This window comes from Pelophylax lessonae, assembly GCF_965119305.1.
Source record: "Pelophylax lessonae genome assembly, chromosome: 8".
In the NCBI taxonomy this organism is placed as follows: Eukaryota; Metazoa; Chordata; class Amphibia; order Anura; family Ranidae; genus Pelophylax; species Pelophylax lessonae.
In genome coordinates this window covers 197,398,718-197,418,194 of record NC_138775.1, presented here as the reverse complement: position 1 = coordinate 197,418,194, position 19,477 = coordinate 197,398,718, and the positions used below count along the sequence as shown (strand labels likewise).

Below are 19,477 nucleotides of genomic sequence, written 5' to 3'. Positions count from 1 at the left end.
ACGAAATGACCCACAATGAGCCTTGAAGGAAGGACCCCGCCTAGCGCGGGGTGATTTTACCTTTAGAGGTTTGGGGCAAAAAGGGTACTCTTACCACCCGTAAGACCTTTGATCAACTCATCTAAGGTATCCCCAAGAAGTCGAATACCCATATAAGGGACATCAGACACAGTCTTCTTGGAAGCGTGGTCAGCCGACCAACTTTAAGCCAAATAATGCGGCGGATTGCGACCCCAACCCCAGATAACCATGCGACCAAAGGAGCTTTGTCCAAGGCCGCATCACATAGGTACATAACAGCCTGGGCCATTTGATCCACCAGGTCAAGGGCAGTCGGAAGGACTGACTCCGCCACTAAGGCGCGCCTAAGCACCTTGGACCATTCCAAGACAGCTTGAGAAACCATCACCGAAGCGAACACAGGTTCAAGCAGGGAGCCCGCTACCAAATATACGTTGCGGGAAAGCGTCTCCACGCGCCTATCCGCCGGATCCTTGAACACCATGGAGTCCTCCACGGGCATCAATGTGGATTCATTCAACCTAGAAACGGCATGGTCCACCTTTGGTGACACCGTCCAACGATTGTCTACAGGATTCGCAAAGGGATAACGGCATTTAAAACGCTTAGGCACCGCCAGCATATGCTTGAGACGATGCCATTGGTCGTTCACGGTTCCATGAAACTCCTCGGGGCAGGGAAAATCTTGACCCGACTTCTGGGCTTTGAGGGACCCGAAGGAAACCCGCTTACCTGACTGGGTGGGCTCATCATCAATATTTGAAGTCTCCTTGATAGAGCTAATAAATGCATCCATTATAGTGTGTTCCTGCGTCGCAAGGGAGGAGGACTCCTCCCCATCTGAATTTGAGGACTGTCCTCCCCTTCAGGGGGGACGTTGTCCATGGCAACCATATCAGGCTCTGAGCAGAAGACTGAGAGGGCATCGGCCGTTTGTGAGAAGTGTGTTCAGACATCAGCAGATCAACCTTGGATGCCAAGGTCGCAAGTGCAGCAGATAAAGAGGCTATGGAAGAGGATTCAGGGGTTGCTGAAGCACCAACCAGGTCTGCGGGGAATTTGCTATCCTGGGACTCCATTTTGTAATAAAATTTTTTTTTGGGTGGGGGTGCCGTCAGCCAGGAAGGGATGCTAGCAACACATACGGGCGTTCTGGAGTGGAGACATCCCAGCGGCCAACGGAGATGGGTTCTCCGCAGGCTCGTCCCCGTCCTCAGGGGCACTGTCGTGGCGAGGCCTGGGCGTTCCAATGACCTGCGACGCTCATTGGCAGGCTGGGACACCGTAACGATCTATATTATGCAGTGTGAGGCCCTGCTCTGCTGTCGCTTGTAGTCCTCCAGGGATCCCCCTGACTAACTGGCGATAGTGAGTGAGGAAAGAAATAAAAAGAAAAAACTTTTTTCAAAGAAAAAGACAAAAAAACTAAGACATAGGTCCCAGCAGGTAAACTTAGGTCCTACTCCTATGCTAGGCAGCATGAAACTGAAGAGCAGCACCTAGTGGCTGATGGGTAATAGCTGAGGAACAGCCCCCTAGAGGTGTGTTATGTGTAAAAGCTTTTGTTTGTTAACCTTTTCACTACCTAGCCTGCTCCTGCAAATAGGCGCATTACCCACTTGTGAAGGCTAACTGAACGGGCTGCGACTGTCAGAGGATGTAAGAGAAATTAATGTTTTCAGGGTGAGTTTCGGGATATATTTGGAAGAGCCTATGTGGGGGGGGGGGGGGTCTAATCGATAAAAACACTTATGAATTCCTGAATATTCAAAATCCTGTTACACACACATTCTACTCATAACCCATAGTATCAGGAATAGGCTGTATTTCTGAAAATGTGAGTACACTCATTGATGACTATTTAAGGCTATTTGTTAATTTTTTTAACATCCTATGTACAGGATACTAGAGACCTTCTTAGAATTATAAAAGATATGTTAATTCCCTTTAGATCCTGGCTCGTTACAATAGATGTAGAGGCCTATACAGCTCTATTACTTACTCTTTGGGAGTTGCAACCATTGTAGAATTTTTGAAAGAACTTAATCAATGTGGCCTTACAATGAATTCATGCTTGGGGGGGGATTGACCTGTTGTCACTTGTTTGTGTTGGTGCTGCCCTGCGTGGCATTGTGTTGTACTTGTTTGTTTGTTTTGTGCAAACTTTAATAAACACAAATTTTCAAAAAAAATATTTGGGGGCTCCCACTACCTCCAGGTGCAGGGAGTGACAAGACCCGTCGATGACCTGTACCACTTTTTATCGTGGCACAGGTACATCCAGGACATCTTTATTATTTGTACAGGGTCCCAGGAGGACCTTAAAGTTTTCATGTGTCATATTGGTCATAATGAATTTTACTTTATGATGTGTGACCAACACAAAATAATTTTTTGGATATCCAAATCATGGTTAGCCCAGATGGACATCTTGCACCAGAACTTTTTCCGCAAACCCTCTGCAGCAAACACCATTCTACATGCATCTAGTGCATATCAGAGAGCATTAAAGGAAAGTATACCCTATGGTAAATATCTTAGAATTAAGAGAAATTGCACCAGGGAGGAAGATTTGTGGGTTCAAGCCAAGGGATTTCAAAATCCGTTGCTGCAGTGGAGCTATAGTAGAAAAAAACTTAAAAAGGGTCTTTCACAAAGCAAGAGGAAGATCGTTTGAACCATTGATTCACATGCGCCATAAACCTCCCACCATTAACACTACATGTGCCATTACCCGCAATTCTCAAGATCATGAGTGAATAAAGAGTATTTTACAAATATCAAAGGATCCTGCAAGCTACTACGACCAATACTATTTCAGTCAAGCCAGCTGCAAGCACTGATCACCATCTCATACTGAAGTGTATAGTGCCATAATAAAACAAACCTTAGTGCTGCGCTAAATAATATCATATAAAACAATCAAAAATGTATGAGTAATAACAAATGCTTAAATCGCAGTTGTGACAAGTATACTATAGATAACATGTGAATTATTAATACTTGTGTATCCCCCGCGCCATTTATTAATACAGTAATTTATTATATTCAATTGCATATAGCATTTAGGAATAATAAGCAATTAGCAGGCGCTGTAGGTAGCCTTAACCCCAAGGCTATTATTGACATGGATACATCCTGCCTTGTATCAATGGTTCAGGCTGGTGGTGTGGACACTTTGTTCCCCTTAGTACCAATTGAGCATCATTTAAACACCAAGGCCTACCTGAGTACTGTTGATGACCATGTCCATCCCTTTATGACTAGTGTACCCATCTGCTGATGACTAATTCCAGCAGGATAATGCACCATGTCACAAAGCTCAAATCATCTCAAACTGATTTTTTTAAATATGACGAGTTCACTGTACTCCAATGGCCTCCATAGTCACCAGATCTCAATCCAATAGAGATTCTTTGGGATGTGTTGGAACTGAAGATTTGCATCATGGATGTGCAGCCAACAAATCTGCAACAACTGCGTGATGCTATAAAGTCAATATGTCAAATATACCAAAATCTCTGAGAAATGTTTCCAACACTCTGTTGAATCTATGCCAAAAAGAATTAAGGCAGTTATGAAGGCAAAAGGGGGTCCAACCCAATACTAGCAAGGTATACCTAAAATAATGGCCAGTGAGTGTATATCACAGTGTTTTTGCTGATTGTGTATTTTCTTGTGGCCTTGGTGAAGATTGCACTCGTGCTTCAATCTCGGTTTATGTAACCTATCACTCGTGATGCTTGTTGCTGTTGGTGTAATGGGCTATATGTGGGTACAGGGTTTAGACCTAGTAATGTTATTTTAATTACATTTTTTGGGCTATGTGGATTGTGCCTTTACCAATTAAATACAGGGCACTTTCACCCCCTTCCTGCCCAGGCCAATTTTCAGCTTTTGGCGCTGTCACCCTTTGATTGATAATTGTGCAGTCATGCAACACTGTACCCAAACAAAATTTTTATAATTTTTTTTCCCTACAAATAGAGCTTTCTTTTGGTGGTATTTGATCACCTCTGGGTTTTTCTTTTTTGCTAAACAAATAAGAAAAGACCAAAAATTCCGAAAATTTTGAAAAAAAAAGTTGTTCTTTTGTTTATGTTAAACATTTTGTAAATGAGTTTTCTCCTGCACTGATAGTCACTGATGAGGTGAGAGTAATAATGAGGCACTAATATGTAACACTAATGAGCACTGATAGGTGGCACTGATATGCAACATTGATGGACACTGATAGGCAGCACTAATGGGCACTGATGGTGGCACTGATAGGCGGCACTAATAGGCAGCACTGATGAGGCACTGACAGGCTTTACTAATGGGCACAAATTGGAATCCCTAATAGGCACCTTTAATTAGCACTGATTGGCATCCCTGGTGGGCTCTAGTGGGCATCCCTGGTGGGCTCTAGTGGGCATCCCTGATGGGTCTGCACAGATAATCAATGCACTGATTATTAGTGCAGACCCCCCCTCCCCCCCGCCAGGAGAGCCCCAGATCGGCTCTCCTCTACTCGCGCCTTGTCAGCGGGAATAGAGGAAAGACGATAAACGGCACTTCCTGGTTACAATGTGACCAGCTGTGATTGGTCACAGCTGATCACATGGTAAAGAGCCTACGTCATAGGCTCTTTACCGGGATCAGAGATGCGGTGTGTCAGAGTGACACACCGCACCACCGATCGCCGCTCTGCGCGCGCGGGCGGCTTGTCCTGCTGGACGTCATATGACGCCCAGTCAGGATAACTTAACAACTTTCCAGCCGTCATTCTGCTATATGGTTGGCAGTAAGTGGTTAAACTCCTGGTAGTCGGTTTGATGAAGAGCAAGATACCACTTTATCCAGTTTAATCTCCTTGAAGCCTTGCTGTACAGGTACTTCCCCCTCATTACTCCTCCAGAAACCTTTATCCTATATAGGTGGTTTTATGGTTTATAACCTGTTCAACATTTTTCTCATTGTAGACATGATGTAAGCAGGAGCATGATGGTTAGTGTCCTCCCTCCTTACCACAATGAAGATATTTGCCAGCACACAACAGATCTTCAAGTTTAGTCCAAATGTTTTTTTTATTAAAGCATGATCACATCACAAGCAAGAGAGTGCTACATTTTAGAGTTACACAGGACCCCTTCCTCAGGCATGTGATCATTTTAAATCAGTAGTGCAAAATATTTAAATAACCATTGTACAGGTCGAAGAGGTTGGGTCCTTGAAGGACGCTATATTTCCCCTCTGTTTGGGCTCTGGTCCCTTTAAGGGAGCAAAAGGGGTTAACGCAGTATCAGAGGAAGTGGGTTTAAGAAGGACAGGAAGTTGTAGATTGGGTGTGGTGGAGCATAGAGGAGACTGTGGATGGTGAATGGTGGACTTTTGTACAGCCGAGAAGGTGCATGTCAGTGTGCTGACTGGGAACCTGTTGCCAGGGGAAGCTACCCTCTTCAAAAGTTGGGACTGTTTGCAAAAGCAGCTCTGAACTCTTCAAGTCGGTGAGACTGGTTTTTCCTTGTTGTGTTTTTTTTTGCTGCTATGAAGCCTGTTTAAGTTAATAAACATTTCTTTGGTTGCAACGCCTGTGTCCTGCGATCCAGCTGATCCCCCAAACATTACACCATCCACCAATTAGAGAAAGGCAAAGAGCAAAGTACAACCCACGAGTCTTGTCCAAAAAATAAGGAGCGCAAGGTGCAGGTTAGCATATGATGGGGCACAGCGTGTCACCATGTAACGCTCCTGCGTTTCATGTATGGTGTGGATTTTCAGCTGCAGAAATATTCCACTTCAGTAGTCATGTAAGAGAGATGCTGAGATACCATTCCCAACCTCAATGACTCATCATGTGTGGAAGGTCTTAATTCAGCTAGTAAATACACACACTCAACAAGCTGGTTCCTAGAGTGACTTTATGTATGTAGTAACACAGTGATGAAGATTTAAGAGACAGGTTGAGTGGAGGTGGTAGGTGACAGACACTCGAAGGTAAGACAGTAGCAGATGGATGCAGGTAGGTTTAGCAATCATGTATGGTAGCAGATGACAGAGTAGCAGGTGGACATACAAGAGTGATCAACCCAGTGCAGGAATAAGTAGCAGTAGTCTTAAGAGCTAGCAATCTAGATATGCAGATGTGATAAATAGTCTTTACTATGCAGAGCTAGATAGTGTAAGCTTAGTATAAGTTTATAGAGGGTTCCCCTGCGGGGTACTTAGCACTAATAGCAATACAGCCGAAGGTTGGTTCAGGAGGAGCGGATGATCCGGAAGCGGGATGCAGGGATCAGCGCAGCGAGGTTCCGTCAGCGAGGTATGCTTGCAAGCACGAAAGCTTCAAGCCAAGTTAGCATCCAGGTAAGGGTGTTTGAACGAACACATGTGAGTGAGAACCGGCGATTTAAATAGCCATCTAGTCCGGCGCTGAGTGATGACAGCTTCAGTCTTAAAGGTGTATGCGCACCTTTCCAAAAGAGAATGGTGGGGCGCATACACTTGTGAAAAAGAGTAATTTAGGGTACCAAAGGTACCGGAACATTACACACCATCGCCACTCTCGGCACCTGGAGGTAGTGGGAGTCCCCAAATATGAATACATTTCTAAAGAGAATGTAATGTAACCCCTCTAGGATGAATTCATTGTAAGGCCACATTGATTGATTAAAGGGAAACTCCAGTCAAAAATGAAAATTTTCCTATTAATAGTATGTTAAATATCTTTATCTTTGATATTATTCATTTTCTGGCTAGCTGCTTGTGTAGCTTTGAAAGTCTTATCTAAACCAGACAACCAGCTTCTTCCTGTTCTGACAACGTTATCTCTCTTTATCTGAATTTGCTAAGCCTTCTTTCACTTCCTGAAATGGTTGTCAGTCTTTCTTAGACAGGCATGCCTAGACCAGGCCTGCCCCAACCACATCCCTCCTATCCTTCACAGAACATGATCTCCTGTCTTCATAGTCTTGTTTAGGCTAGCAGCTTCTCCTGTGAGAGGAAGAGAGGGGGGGGGGGCGTTCATGTGACTGGTGCAATATATGAAAGAAATAAGGTACAAAGGAATATTTTTGAAAGTTTAGAAGGATAAAGATTGATCAATTTTGCTCATTACATGTGAATAATGAATTTTAATGAATTTAATGAAGTTGCATGACATGTCACAGCCCATTGATTTCAAAGGCACCCGTTCCCATGTATGCCACTTTAAAAATCAGCGACTTTGAAAAGGTGCCTGCACTACTTTGATGTGACTTTGATCCAGAGAGTGTAGAGTTAGATCAAAGCTGCACTCAAAGCCACAGTCTAAATCGCACAACTTAAGAGTTGCACTAGTGGAAACGTAGCCACTAGGCTACAGTGTGACTTTGGAGTGCGACACTGAGTGCAGCTTTGATCCAACTTCACACTCTCTGGATCAAAGTCACATGAAAATTTGCATCAAAGTAGTGCAGGTACCTTTTCAAGGTCGCTGATTTTCAAAGTCGAATACATGGGAATGGGTGCCATTGAAATCAATAGTCTGTGACTTGTCATGCGACTGTGTCCAAAGTCACATGACAAGTCACACTAGTGGAAACTGAGCTTTAGTTTGTTTCCACTATTGTGCTTTAAAGTATGACTTTGATGCAACTTTGATCCAACTTTACACTCTCTGGATCAAAGTCGCATCAAAAGTTGCATCAAAGTATTGCAGGTACCTTTTCAAAGTCACTGATTTTCAAAGTTGCATAGATAGGTGCCATTGATTAGTCGCACTAGTGGAAATGAAGACTTAGAGGGCACAGAAGTCATTAATAAAAAAAATCCTTCCATAACTCTACGTCGGTCTACGTCTCCACCCTCCTTCCATGCGGGCCTTCACTTCTTGGCGCTATAGTTTTGTTTTGTTTTGAATGACAAATATTTCTGTGAGTCAACTATTGTTATGATTACCATAATTTTGCATATTTATTGATTGCTGTTAAATATATATGCATTACATGTGACGTACTCTCTCCTCAGCTGCACCCTTTGAACACCTGAAGAAGCTTAACCTGCGAAACGTGTCAGGATATTATACCTTCCCTACATTCTGTCCTCTTCTATTTATCATTGGTTTTAAGTTACTCATATGTTGACTTGAATGTATATGGGTGAAGGTGTATGGGGTTGCTGATTATACATTTGCAATTAATTTCATCCAATATGTTTTTACCTGTTGGCGTTATATACTCACTTTTGATAATGTGACTCTGGAATAAAATAGTTTTAGATTTTATATAATGTCTTTATGCATTTTTATTTCCTGGGGGCAGTATTGTTTAGCACCCTAAAAGTCCCACTATTCATTTTCTTTTATTTTGGACACTGCAGTATACAGAGGTCAGTAGGATCTATTGCAGTATACAGAGGTCAGTAGGATCTATTGCAATTTATCCTACTGACCTCTGTATAGTGAAATACATGCTACTGACCTTTGTACACTGCCTTGCATACTACTGAGCCCTGCACACTGCCCTACATACTACTCATCTCTGTACACTGCCCTACATACTACTTATCCCTGTACACTGTCCTGTTCTGCCTTCATGATGGACCCTTGCATCACTCTTAATATGACCAATTACTCTCAAGACATGAAACAAAATGTGAATGAAAGTGATTGCGGAGTTTCTCACTGAAGCTAACTATTAAGGTAGGCTAAGTTTATATTTTTACAGTGAAATCCATTTTATTAGATTTTTCTGAATTTTCTCTATGCTATTCTTACTTTTTTTTGGGGGTCTTGCTAGTTAAAAAAAAAAAAAGGTGCCGGTGTTTTGTCAAAGTAGCCAACTCATCGAAATCTTCAAACACTCCAAAGACTCTCCAGTAACAGTAATTGGACATTTCGATTACTTGGCTGTTTTGACACAACTCCAGTAGCTTATACACTTGTACGCAATGAGTTGGCTGTTTTGATAGAACTGCGGCTAAGGAGGAAAAAGTTCAGGCAGCCACGTTGTTGGTTACTAGCAGGTGGACAAACAATGTCCACTCATTATATAGTCTACCGGAGTGTATACGCTGCCAGTGTTGTGTCAAAAGAGCCAAGTCGTCCAAATGTGCAATTACTGATGTTGAAGGGACACCGGAAGTGGTTGGAGAATTCGACGACTTGGCTGTTTTGACAGAACATCACATCCGATGATCTTTGAGCTTTTCCATGTTGTTAAGGTTGATCTCTACCTATCAAAGTTTGCCAACCTATGATTAAAGGGCTAAGGAACCTTTCCTTAGTAGGATACGTTAGGGGGAGTAAAAAGCTTTTCCATGTGGGGCAAATCTCCATACAGAGCAGGGTCAACTAGCAAATGGACCAGAAAAGGTTGGCTGGTGTAGGGAATTTTAGAGTTCCTATACTGGTTACTTTAGTGTGAGCAGACTCCGGCTTCTCCAACATTAAACAAGAGTGTATAGCTTCAATAGGCATAGCAAAAGTCTCTCTTATTTTGGAGAAATTTCTGTAGCAGGCATAGCCTCTTGACCTGATGCCCCAGAAAATGAGCCGTCTTCCCTAGCTGACAACACCTCATCTTGCTGATGGGCTTACATCCAAAGGTGACTTCAGGGACTGGCCTCTGCACCAGGCCGGCCATGGCTCTGGACCTGTAACGATTCCTGCAGCTAACCCCAATCATTGCACATTGTTCCAAAGGAGTTCCCACAGCAGGATCCAGTGCAAAACAACATTATAGGCTGACCCCACTTCTTCCATCAGGCGGTGTCTAGGTACGGTCCATAGGGAGCAGTCCACTTATCTGAAAGTTGCAGAAGGGGCAGCAGTGACTATGGTACAGCAAAGTAATGAAAATATCATCCTGGAAAAGAAATTCAGATAGGGTACCTCTATAGAAGAAGGTGCTTCTCCCAGTAGAGAGAAGAGGTCCATCACCTAGGGCACTACGAAAAAACTAAGGCTAGCTGGGAGAGAAAGGAGTTTATACAGGGGGATGCCCATACGTTTTTTATCTAGGTCCTATCACCTGAAGGTAGCTGCATATAACCAGTTTTAATTATTTAAAGAAGCCTGTGTTCTGTACTGTATGTTCGGGAACTGTTTTTAAATTGAACCTGCCACAGGCCCCTAAATTTTCTAAAATTATTAAGTACGAGCAGGCTGTACAAATCAACTTCTCTTCAGTGCTCGGGGGATCCCCCAAACCTAGGCACAAATGATAACTATCTTTTACATCTTCAGTCCTGGAGCTCAGTCTGGCCTCTTGCTATCTCACTATCCACCATTGTGTCTCAGCAGCCAATAAATGTACTCTCATTGGATAATGGTATGATGGACATTAGCAGCAAATATACAGGCTTCAAAATAATGGCCTTCTTATAGTCTAATGCAGTTTTTTAGATGGCCATTATTTTCATTATTCTTGCATTTGCTATACTTCAAAGCAGTCCAGGAGTACCATACAACAGGAATACTGAGCTGGCCCTTGGAAGGTCAGGCAATGCAACTTTGCCTTTGCAAGCATCCCAAGTATAGTGTCCCATGTAGAAATTCGCAGCAGAGGGCATATAAAGGGCTTTTCTCTTTTTTAAAATCTACACACAACATGGTAGGAAATAATCAAATAATTAAATACATACATCATCGAAGGCTTTTGACTGTATGTAATTGAAATAGGGAAATTCTTTGAAGATAGTACTGAATTGTTTAGCTTTAATGTTAAAGAAATATACTATCCACTTTTGTAAAAAAAAAAAAAAAAAAAGTATATATATATATATACATACACACACTGTGCACAGTGTATACAGGTGAGGCAAACAGCACTCAGGAGTCTTCCAGGTACATGCAATCAGGCCTTCCCACAGGCCACTTATTAGAAAAAAGTCCAGGATTGCTGCACTTTAAATTTACTGAAAAGTAGAAAAAATATATACAAATATAAGATAGTTCCATATCAACAGATTCGGGATAAAAAATGATTGTATTGGAAAATCCAAATATATTGTACCAATACAAGTTTGTAAAAAAATATAAATTTTTCCTCTTTTAATATTGTGTAAGGTGTTTATATACCCTATGTTATGAATTCAAGTTTTTCTTGTAAGTTTTAGATACAATCATGACTTGAATTATTTATTTACTCTGTACTGCCGCTTAAAGTCCCACCTATGAAGGTTTATTTTCTTTTTGAGGTTTATTGGCTAAACGGTCTTGATACTTTACACCCCAGGGGGTTAAATTCTCACATTGATTAACATCTTTTTTTTGCTGTGATCGATATTTTGTTTTGGATTATTGATAGTTTTAAGATCAGGCTATGTGCAATATATTCAATAGGATTTAGTATGGGGTATGTCCATGGAAATGTTGTTTTTTTTTAAGTTTTAATTAAAAATCTGTATTTTGATGATAGGTGTGAACTTGGATCACTTCTTTACTACATGGAGAATGAACTTAGCCTATGCAGTCATCGATTTGAGATTAAGAGTATAAGGAAACATAATGCTCTTGTTTGTATGTTGTAAGAGTTAAATGCTTAATTAATTGTATAAGATTGTATAAGATGATTATATACTGAAGAGAAATGTGGATCATTCTTGATTGTACCTACCTGAAGAAGGGCGTGAACCATTTTTTAGCACCTAACGGTTAATATGGAACTATCTTATATTTGTATATATTTTTTTCTACTTTTCAATAAATTTATATATATATATATATATATATATATATATATATATATATATATATATACACACAGTATATATCTATATATACAGTATATATAAACACACACATACAGTGCCTTGCGAAAGTATTCGCCCCCTGGAACTTTGCAACCTTTTGCCACATTTCAGGCTTCAAACATAAAGATATAAAACTGTAATTTTTGGTGAAGAATCAACAACAAGTGGGACACAATCATGAAGTGGAACGAAATTTATTGGATATTTCAAACTTTGTTAACAAATAATAAAACTGAAAATTGGGCGTGCAAAATTATTCAGCCCCTTGACTTTCAGTGCAGCAAACTCTCTCCAGAAGTTCAGTGAGGGTCTCTGAATGATCCAATGTTGACCTAAATGACTAATGATGATAAATAGAATCCACCTGTGTGTAATCAAGTCTCCGTATAAATGCACCTGCACTGTGATAGTCTCAGAGGTCCTTTTAAAGCGCAGAGAGCATCATGAAGAACAAGGAACACACCAGGCAGGTCCGAGATACTATTGTGGAGTTTAAAGCAGGATTTGGATACAAAAAGTTTTCCCAAGCTTTAAACATCCCAAGGAGCACTGTGCAAGCGATAATATTGAAATGAAAGGAGTATCAGACCACTGCAAATCTACGAAGACCTGGCCGTCCCCCTAAACTTTCAGCTCATACAATGAGAAGACTGATCAGAGATGCAGCCAAGAGGCCCATGATCACTCTGGATGAACTGCAGAGATCTACAGCTGTGGTGGGAGACTCTGTCCATAGGACAACAATCAGTCGTATACTGCACAAATCTGGCCTTTATGGAAGAGTGGCAAGAAGAAAGCCATTTCTTAAAGATATCCATCAAAAGTGTTGTTTAAAGTTTGCCACAAGCCACCTGGGAGACACACCAAACATGTGGAAGAAAGTGCTCTGGTCAGATGAAACCAAAATCAAACTTTTTGGCAACAATGCAAAACGTTATGTTTGGGGTAAACGCAACACAGCTCATCACCCTGAACACACCATCCCCATGGCAGCATCATGGTTTGGGCCTGCTTTTCTGCAGCAGGGACAGGGAAGATGGTTAAAATTGATGGGAAGATGGATGGAGCCAAATACAGGACCATTCTGGAAGAAAACCTGATGGAGTCTGCAAAAGACCTGAGACTGGGACGGAGATTTGTCTTCCAACAAGACAATGATCCAAAACATAAAGCAAAATCTACAATGGAATGGTTCACAAATAAACATATCCAGGTGTTAGAATGGCCAAGTCCAATGGAGAATCTGTGGAAAGAACTAAAAACTGCTGTTCACAAACGCTCTCCATCCAACCTCACTGAGCTCAAGCTGTTTTGCAAGGAGGAATGGGCAAAAATTTCAGTCTCTCGATGTGCAAAACTGATAGAGACATACCCCAAGCGACTTACAGCTGTAATCGCAGTAAAAGGTGGCGCTACAAAGTATTAACTTAAGGGGGCTGAATAATTTTGCACGCCCAATTTTTCAGTTTTTTATTAAAAAAGTTTGAAATATCCAATAAATTTCATTCCACTTCATGATTGTGTCCCACTTGTTGTTGATTCTTCACAAAAAAATTTAAGTTTTATATCTTTATGTTTGAAGCCTGAAATGTGGCAAAAGGTCGCAAAGTTCAAGGGGGGGGGGGGCGAATACTTTCGCAAGGCACTGTATATATATACACATACAGTATATACACACACACACACACACACACACATATATATACTGTATATATATATATATATATATATATTGTAACAGGAAGTCAGCTAAATCTGGGAATGTAGTCACAGGAAGGAGATACATTTCCACCTGATTTAGAAAGTCCATTAATTAATTTAGGGTGTTGGCTACAGAGCTAGCCAGCAGGAAGTTGAAAGGCCTTCACCTGTTCAGAATGAGGGAGTTAAGGCTCTATAATTTGTTCAGAGAAAGTCCTATTGTTTGCTGCCTCCAGAAGCTGTGTCCTGAAGCCATGTGGGCTGGGAGCAGGAGGACAGTCAGCGTGTGCCTCCCGACAGGATGTGTGGGCCTGGGAGAAGACCCCCCGGAGTGATGTGTGCCCGGGACGGTAACCAAGGGTGAATACGTCTCAAAGGTGAGAAGACGAACTGTTGATGTGAAAGAAACAAAGGACTGTGTTGCCCTGTGAAGCTATTATAAAAGGACTATTGAGTGTCCGCTGTAGGACAAGGAAGTCTGCCCGACGGTAGGTTGGAGACAGACACTTAGGCAGGTTCCAGTTGTGAGAAGGTAGCCGCCCACAGAGGCAAGGATTTATTTTCTGTTTTATTTTATTTTGGATGTTTTGCTGCATACAGCCTGGTGAAGAAAACACCATTTAATAAACCACACTGTTTGTTTGCAAACACTTGTCGGCTACCTCTCTGGGAAAACGCACCCCCCAAGGGGTCACCCATACGCCTACCACCGAGCTAATCCCTCACATATGGTGGAGGTATGCAGTGGGCATAAGCAGAGATCCCTGCAAGGAAGTGCAAATGTTTGATGAACTTTATCTGGTGCATGAGATTGCACAATCTATGTGTGCAGGAGAGAAGATCCTGACAGAAAAAAAAAAAAAAAAGTGTTTTAAAGAGACAGCGGTCTCAAAATTATTTGATGAACTTTGTTGTGTCTGGTGCAAGTGACTGCACAAACTGTGTGTGCAGGAAAAGAGATCTTGCAAGAGAGAGAGAAAAACTACATGTGTTAAAGAGACAGTGGTCTGAAAAATTTTTGCTGGACTGTGAAAAATTTGTTTGTGGAGTTATTGAAGATGGGGCGTTCAAAACGCCTGAAGAATGCAAAGATAGATGAAATGAGAGACCGGATTCTATGGATGGAGGGGATGTTGCCGTCTGAACCAGCCCCATCCATGCCTAAAGAGAGTCTACTAAAGAGGAAGGTTGTTGTCCCTAGCAACACTGATGAAACCGCTATGGAGACGCAGTGTGCTCAGATGAAAAGTAAACTCAAAATGGAGGAGATGTTGAAACATCTGATTATATCAAATGCAGCTCAACAGCAAGCAAATGCAGCTCAACAGCAGGCAAATGCGGATTTTCAGCAGAGCTTTGCAGCTCAACAAAAGGCTCATCAAGAGAGCATGGCAGGCTGGAAACAGAGACGCCAGCAGCCAATGGAGGCCATCGGTTTGGAGGAAACCGAGTATGTGTGCAGGGCTGAGTTGGATGCCTTGCAACGGAAAATGGAAGAAAAGGAACAAGCCTTGGAATTGCTTAAAATGGAGCATAGAAACTTGCAGGAAATGAATGAACTACTCAAGTCTCATGTGTTACAGTGGGAAGAATCCACTGCTCTTCTTTTGGTCGAGTTGCAAAAACGCAGAGAGACTATAATGGAGAAAGATACCATCCTCATGGAAAAGGAAAGTGAAATTCAGACTTTGCAGAAGCAAAGTATGGCTGATATGTTGGAGTTGCGTAATCAGCTGGAAAAAAGTCTTCAGTCTTTGGGAGCTACAAAAATAGACCTGCAGGAGTCGCAGGAACAGAATGTCGCTCTGAAAACGACATTGTCTCTCAGCGACAACGAGAAAAGTGAAAGAGAGGCTAAATTACTGAGTACTGTGTATGAGCTCACTACTTTGAGCAATGTGGTAAATGAATGGCGTGCGGACTGTGAAAGTTGGAAAGGGGAAGCCCAACGTGTCCAGCAGCAGTTAAAGGAGAAAGAAGCCTGTGTGGCAGAATTACATTCTTATTCCCAGATGCTAGCCAATGAGGTGAAGGCTCTTATGCAGGGAAAAGGAGATTGTGAACATAAGAGGGAAAAAGTAGAGGCACAGCTTCTGGAATCGCAAGTCAAGGTGTCAGAAGGTGACCGATTGTGTGCTAAGCTGTCAGAGAAGGCAAACCGACTGCAGGTTGAGTTGGACAATGTTACAAATCAGCTTTCTCAAGCAGACAGCAAATCTAGAGAAATTGCGGAAGATTTTTCTATCTTGGAATCGCAGCTGCAAGACACGCAGGAACTCTTACAGGAAGAGAGGTGTCAAAGGCTGAGTTTTAGCACAAAGCTCAAACAAATGGAAGATGAGAAAAATGGCTTCCTGGAACAATTAAAAGAGGAGGCGGAAGAAAAGAAAAACCTATCAGAGCAAGTCGCAACATTGCAAGCTCAGATAGCGGATATGAAAAAACGCATGGAAGAAAGCGTTGGTTCATTACAGTGTGTTGAAGATGTGAAAAAGAAGTTTGATCAGATGCTTGGTGAAGAGAAGACTGTGTCTGCAAAATATGCAGAAGAACGCACCCGTGCAGAAACGGAGGTGCGTGATAACGAGAGCAAAGCCCTGTTCTTGGCTCGCTCTTTGGAGGAAGCTCTAGAGTGTAAGGCTGAACTAGAAAGTGTTAAACAGCTGCGTACAGAAATGGAAGAATTGGTCAGCTCCAAGGATGATGTTGTGAAAAGCGTTCAGGAGCTAGAAAAGTCTAAGCGAGCCTTAGAACAGCAAGTAGAAGAGATGAAGATTCCGTTGCAGGAACTGGAAGAGGAATTCCAGGCAACAGAGGATCTGTCCCAAAGAGGGGATAGTGTGCCTGATGCAGTTTTTAAAAGGATCAGTGTTTTGGGGTCTGTCCTGAGTGAGCCTCAGAAATGTGATGACACGTGGCTTGAATCACCCCTTTGGAATAAACCGTTCCTTCAAAAACTTCAAGCATTGGAAAATGTATCATTAGAGCTTCAGCAAACAAAAGAGTTGTGTAAGAAATGTGATGATTTCTCAGTTCAGGCTGAAAACCTAGTGGAGAAAACTAAAGCGGAGAAAACTAAAGCAAGTGATATAAATCTGGGAGAAAAAAGCAAACGCCACCTAGTGGAGAAAACTAAGGCTGTTGGTGAAAACGTGAAGCAAATGAATAAGTGCCTTTCAGGGAGTGTTTCCAAAATGGAACTGGTGAAAGACGGGTGGCAGAAGTTTGATCGTGATCTTGAGATACATTCCATGTGGAATTCAGATAGAGAAAAGGAACTAGGTGACCTTGAGCGGTCAAATAGTTCAGCAGAAAGTGCATTGAAGAAACCTGTAAAAGAATGTGTTGCAGTTCCATGCTTCTTCACTGATGCAGAGAGGAGGTCTATAATGGATACCACCCAGATCGCTGGGTTCAACTGTGTTGTTGCCTTTGACCCCTATGTTGGTGGAAGGAAAGTTGATGATGTTCTGGTTGGCTACTTCTGTGAAGAGTTTGGCAAGAAATATAAACTGAATATCAAATCAAATAGTAGGCCTTTACTGCGACTCGCTCAGGAGGGCGAAAAGTTTAAGAAGTTGATGAGTGCAAATGCTTCAGATCTGCCTATGAATATGAAATGTTTGAATGATATTGATATCTCTGGGAAAAGGAACAGGGGTCACTTTGAAGAAATGTGTGACAGCCTGTTGTCTCAATTGGAAAATCCTCTGCACAGCATCTTAGAGCAAGCAAAGCTCAAGAAGGAAGATCATTCCCTTTTACAACAAAAAGTCAATGATTGTGTACAGCTGTATGGAGAGGCAACTCAAGTCACAGAGGGATGTCAAGAGTCCCTACTTGGAACAAAGCTTAGTGAAGCAAAGGTTCTCAAAGTTGTGTGGAAAACATTTATGGATTGCAGAGAGAGGCGTCTTAAGAATGTTGAAGACATTAAGACTAGCCCAATTGAGTTGCCTATGGATCACGGTCCTCCGTGGTGGATTGGACAGACGGTTATGAGGGACAAGCTGTCTGACATTTATGAGAAAGCTGTCAATGAAGATGACAGAAACGAGAAGGAGCGAAATGATGCCAAAAATGCAGTTGAAGAATGTGTATATGAGATGAGAGACAAACTGTGTGGCATTTATGAGAAATCCGTCAATGAAGATGACAAAACAGTTTCATCCGGAAGCTTGAGGATAATAGGAGGCTTATCAGTGAGTCAGCAGTGCTTGACACATGCGTGCCTGGAAATCTGTGTCCCAACCCTAGGGTTGAAACAAGAGGGGGGGGTATGTAACAGGAAGTCAGCTAAATCTGGGAATGTAGTCACAGGAAGGAGATACATTTCCACCTGATTTAGAAAGTCCATTAATTAATTTAGGGTGTTGGCTACAGAGCTAGCCAGCAGGAAGTTGAAAGGCCTTCACCTGTTCAGAATGAGGGAGTTAAGGCTCTATAATTTGTTCAGAGAAAGTCCTATTGTTTGCTGCCTCCAGAAGCTGTGTCCTGAAGCCATGTGGGCTGGGAGCAGGAGGACAGTCAGCGTGTGCCTCCCGACAGGATGTGTGGGCCTGGGAGAAGACCCCCCGGAGTGATGTGTGCCCGGGACGGTAACCAAGGGTGAATACGTCTCAAAGGTGAGAAGACGAACTGTTGATGTGAAAGAAACAAAGGACTGTGTTGCCCTGTGAAGCTATTATAAAAGGACTATTGAGTGTCCGCTGTAGGACAAGGAAGTCTGCCCGACGGTAGGTTGGAGACAGACACTTAGGCAGGTTCCAGTTGTGAGAAGGTAGCCGCCCACAGAGGCAAGGATTTATTTTCTGTTTTATTTTATTTTGGATGTTTTGCTGCATACAGCCTGGTGAAGAAAACACCATTTAATAAACCACACTGTTTGTTTGCAAACACTTGTCGGCTACCTCTCTGGGAAAACGCACCCCCCAAGGGGTCACCCATACGCCTACCACCGAGCTAATCCCTCACAATATATATATATATATACATACACAAACACATATCATTTTAAAGAGGAAATATTGCAGTATCCAGCAAACCTTGTTATCTTCTAGCATACATAAGGAATTTACAGTCTGTGGGATATACAGTAACAATTATTGGATACTTCATTCTGGATTCTTTTTTTAATTTCTTTTTACAGTATAGACAAAAAATATATTCTTCACAAAACAAAAATAAATAAAAAAACTCTATATAAAGTGGAGTTACAGCCATTTCTGTGACTATTAAAAAACTTTTAATGAAACACACACACACTCGCCTGTCCCACAATGCAGCGATGCGGCCGCCAAAAGCCTTGGTTCTTTTCCTCAGCTCTCCCCGGCATTACTAGTATGGCCACCCTGCTGTGACAGCTTGCGGCTTCACAGCCAGGTGGGCACTGCACATACACAAGTAGCACTGCATGTTCTGAATGCCCGGGCAATCTTCTGGGACCTGTGACGTGTCCCAGAAGATAGCAGGGAGGGAGGGGGAGAGGAGAACTTCTGCTTGGGCCGCCTAGTCAGCTTGAGCAGAAGTGGGAGCGGATACTGGTCAAAATTGGTACCCGCTCCCCCCCAAAAAAATAACATGTCAAATATGGCATGTCAGGGGATCAGGAGTCCTTAAAGCGGAACTTCCACTTTTGGGTGAAACTCCGCTTTAATACCATTACACTTTAGAGCAAAACAAAGGGCTTATAACTAGTTTTCTGAGAAAAAAAAAAAATCTTAATTTTACATTGAAATATTTAGTGCATCCATTAGTCTGGTTTTACAAAGCATGATGGGTTTTCTAGAAAGGTACAGCTGAAGCTGTATGCTTTCAGACACTCCTTTGATCTTATTGAGGCTCCACTGGCATTTTGTAGCTTGAAGCTCAAAGCTCCAAAATGCCCAACAAAAGGAATCCCTTTGTTTTCAATAGCCCCTTTTCATATCTTAGTGTCTTGTCACTTGAAAAACTACATGAGCCCTTTTTGCGCCATGTTTAACCGCTTGCCGACTGCCGTCAGTAGATTTACTGCGGCAGTCAGCCCCTGCCAGGCAGA

General features: G+C 42.2%; 1 protein-coding gene across 1 annotated transcript in view; it reads right to left on the bottom strand.

Annotated features, from left to right (window-relative positions):
• Positions 1 to 19,477, bottom strand: part of HFM1 (helicase for meiosis 1) — a gene marked incomplete at its 5' end in the record, with an annotated part of 582,583 nt that overhangs the window by 541,838 nt on the left and 21,268 nt on the right. Inside the window, one exon of the mRNA XM_082266347.1 lies at positions 10,627 to 10,697. Coding sequence (XP_082122473.1) covers positions 10,627 to 10,697 — 71 coding nt within the window. The remainder of the gene's footprint in view (positions 1 to 10,626; positions 10,698 to 19,477) is intronic.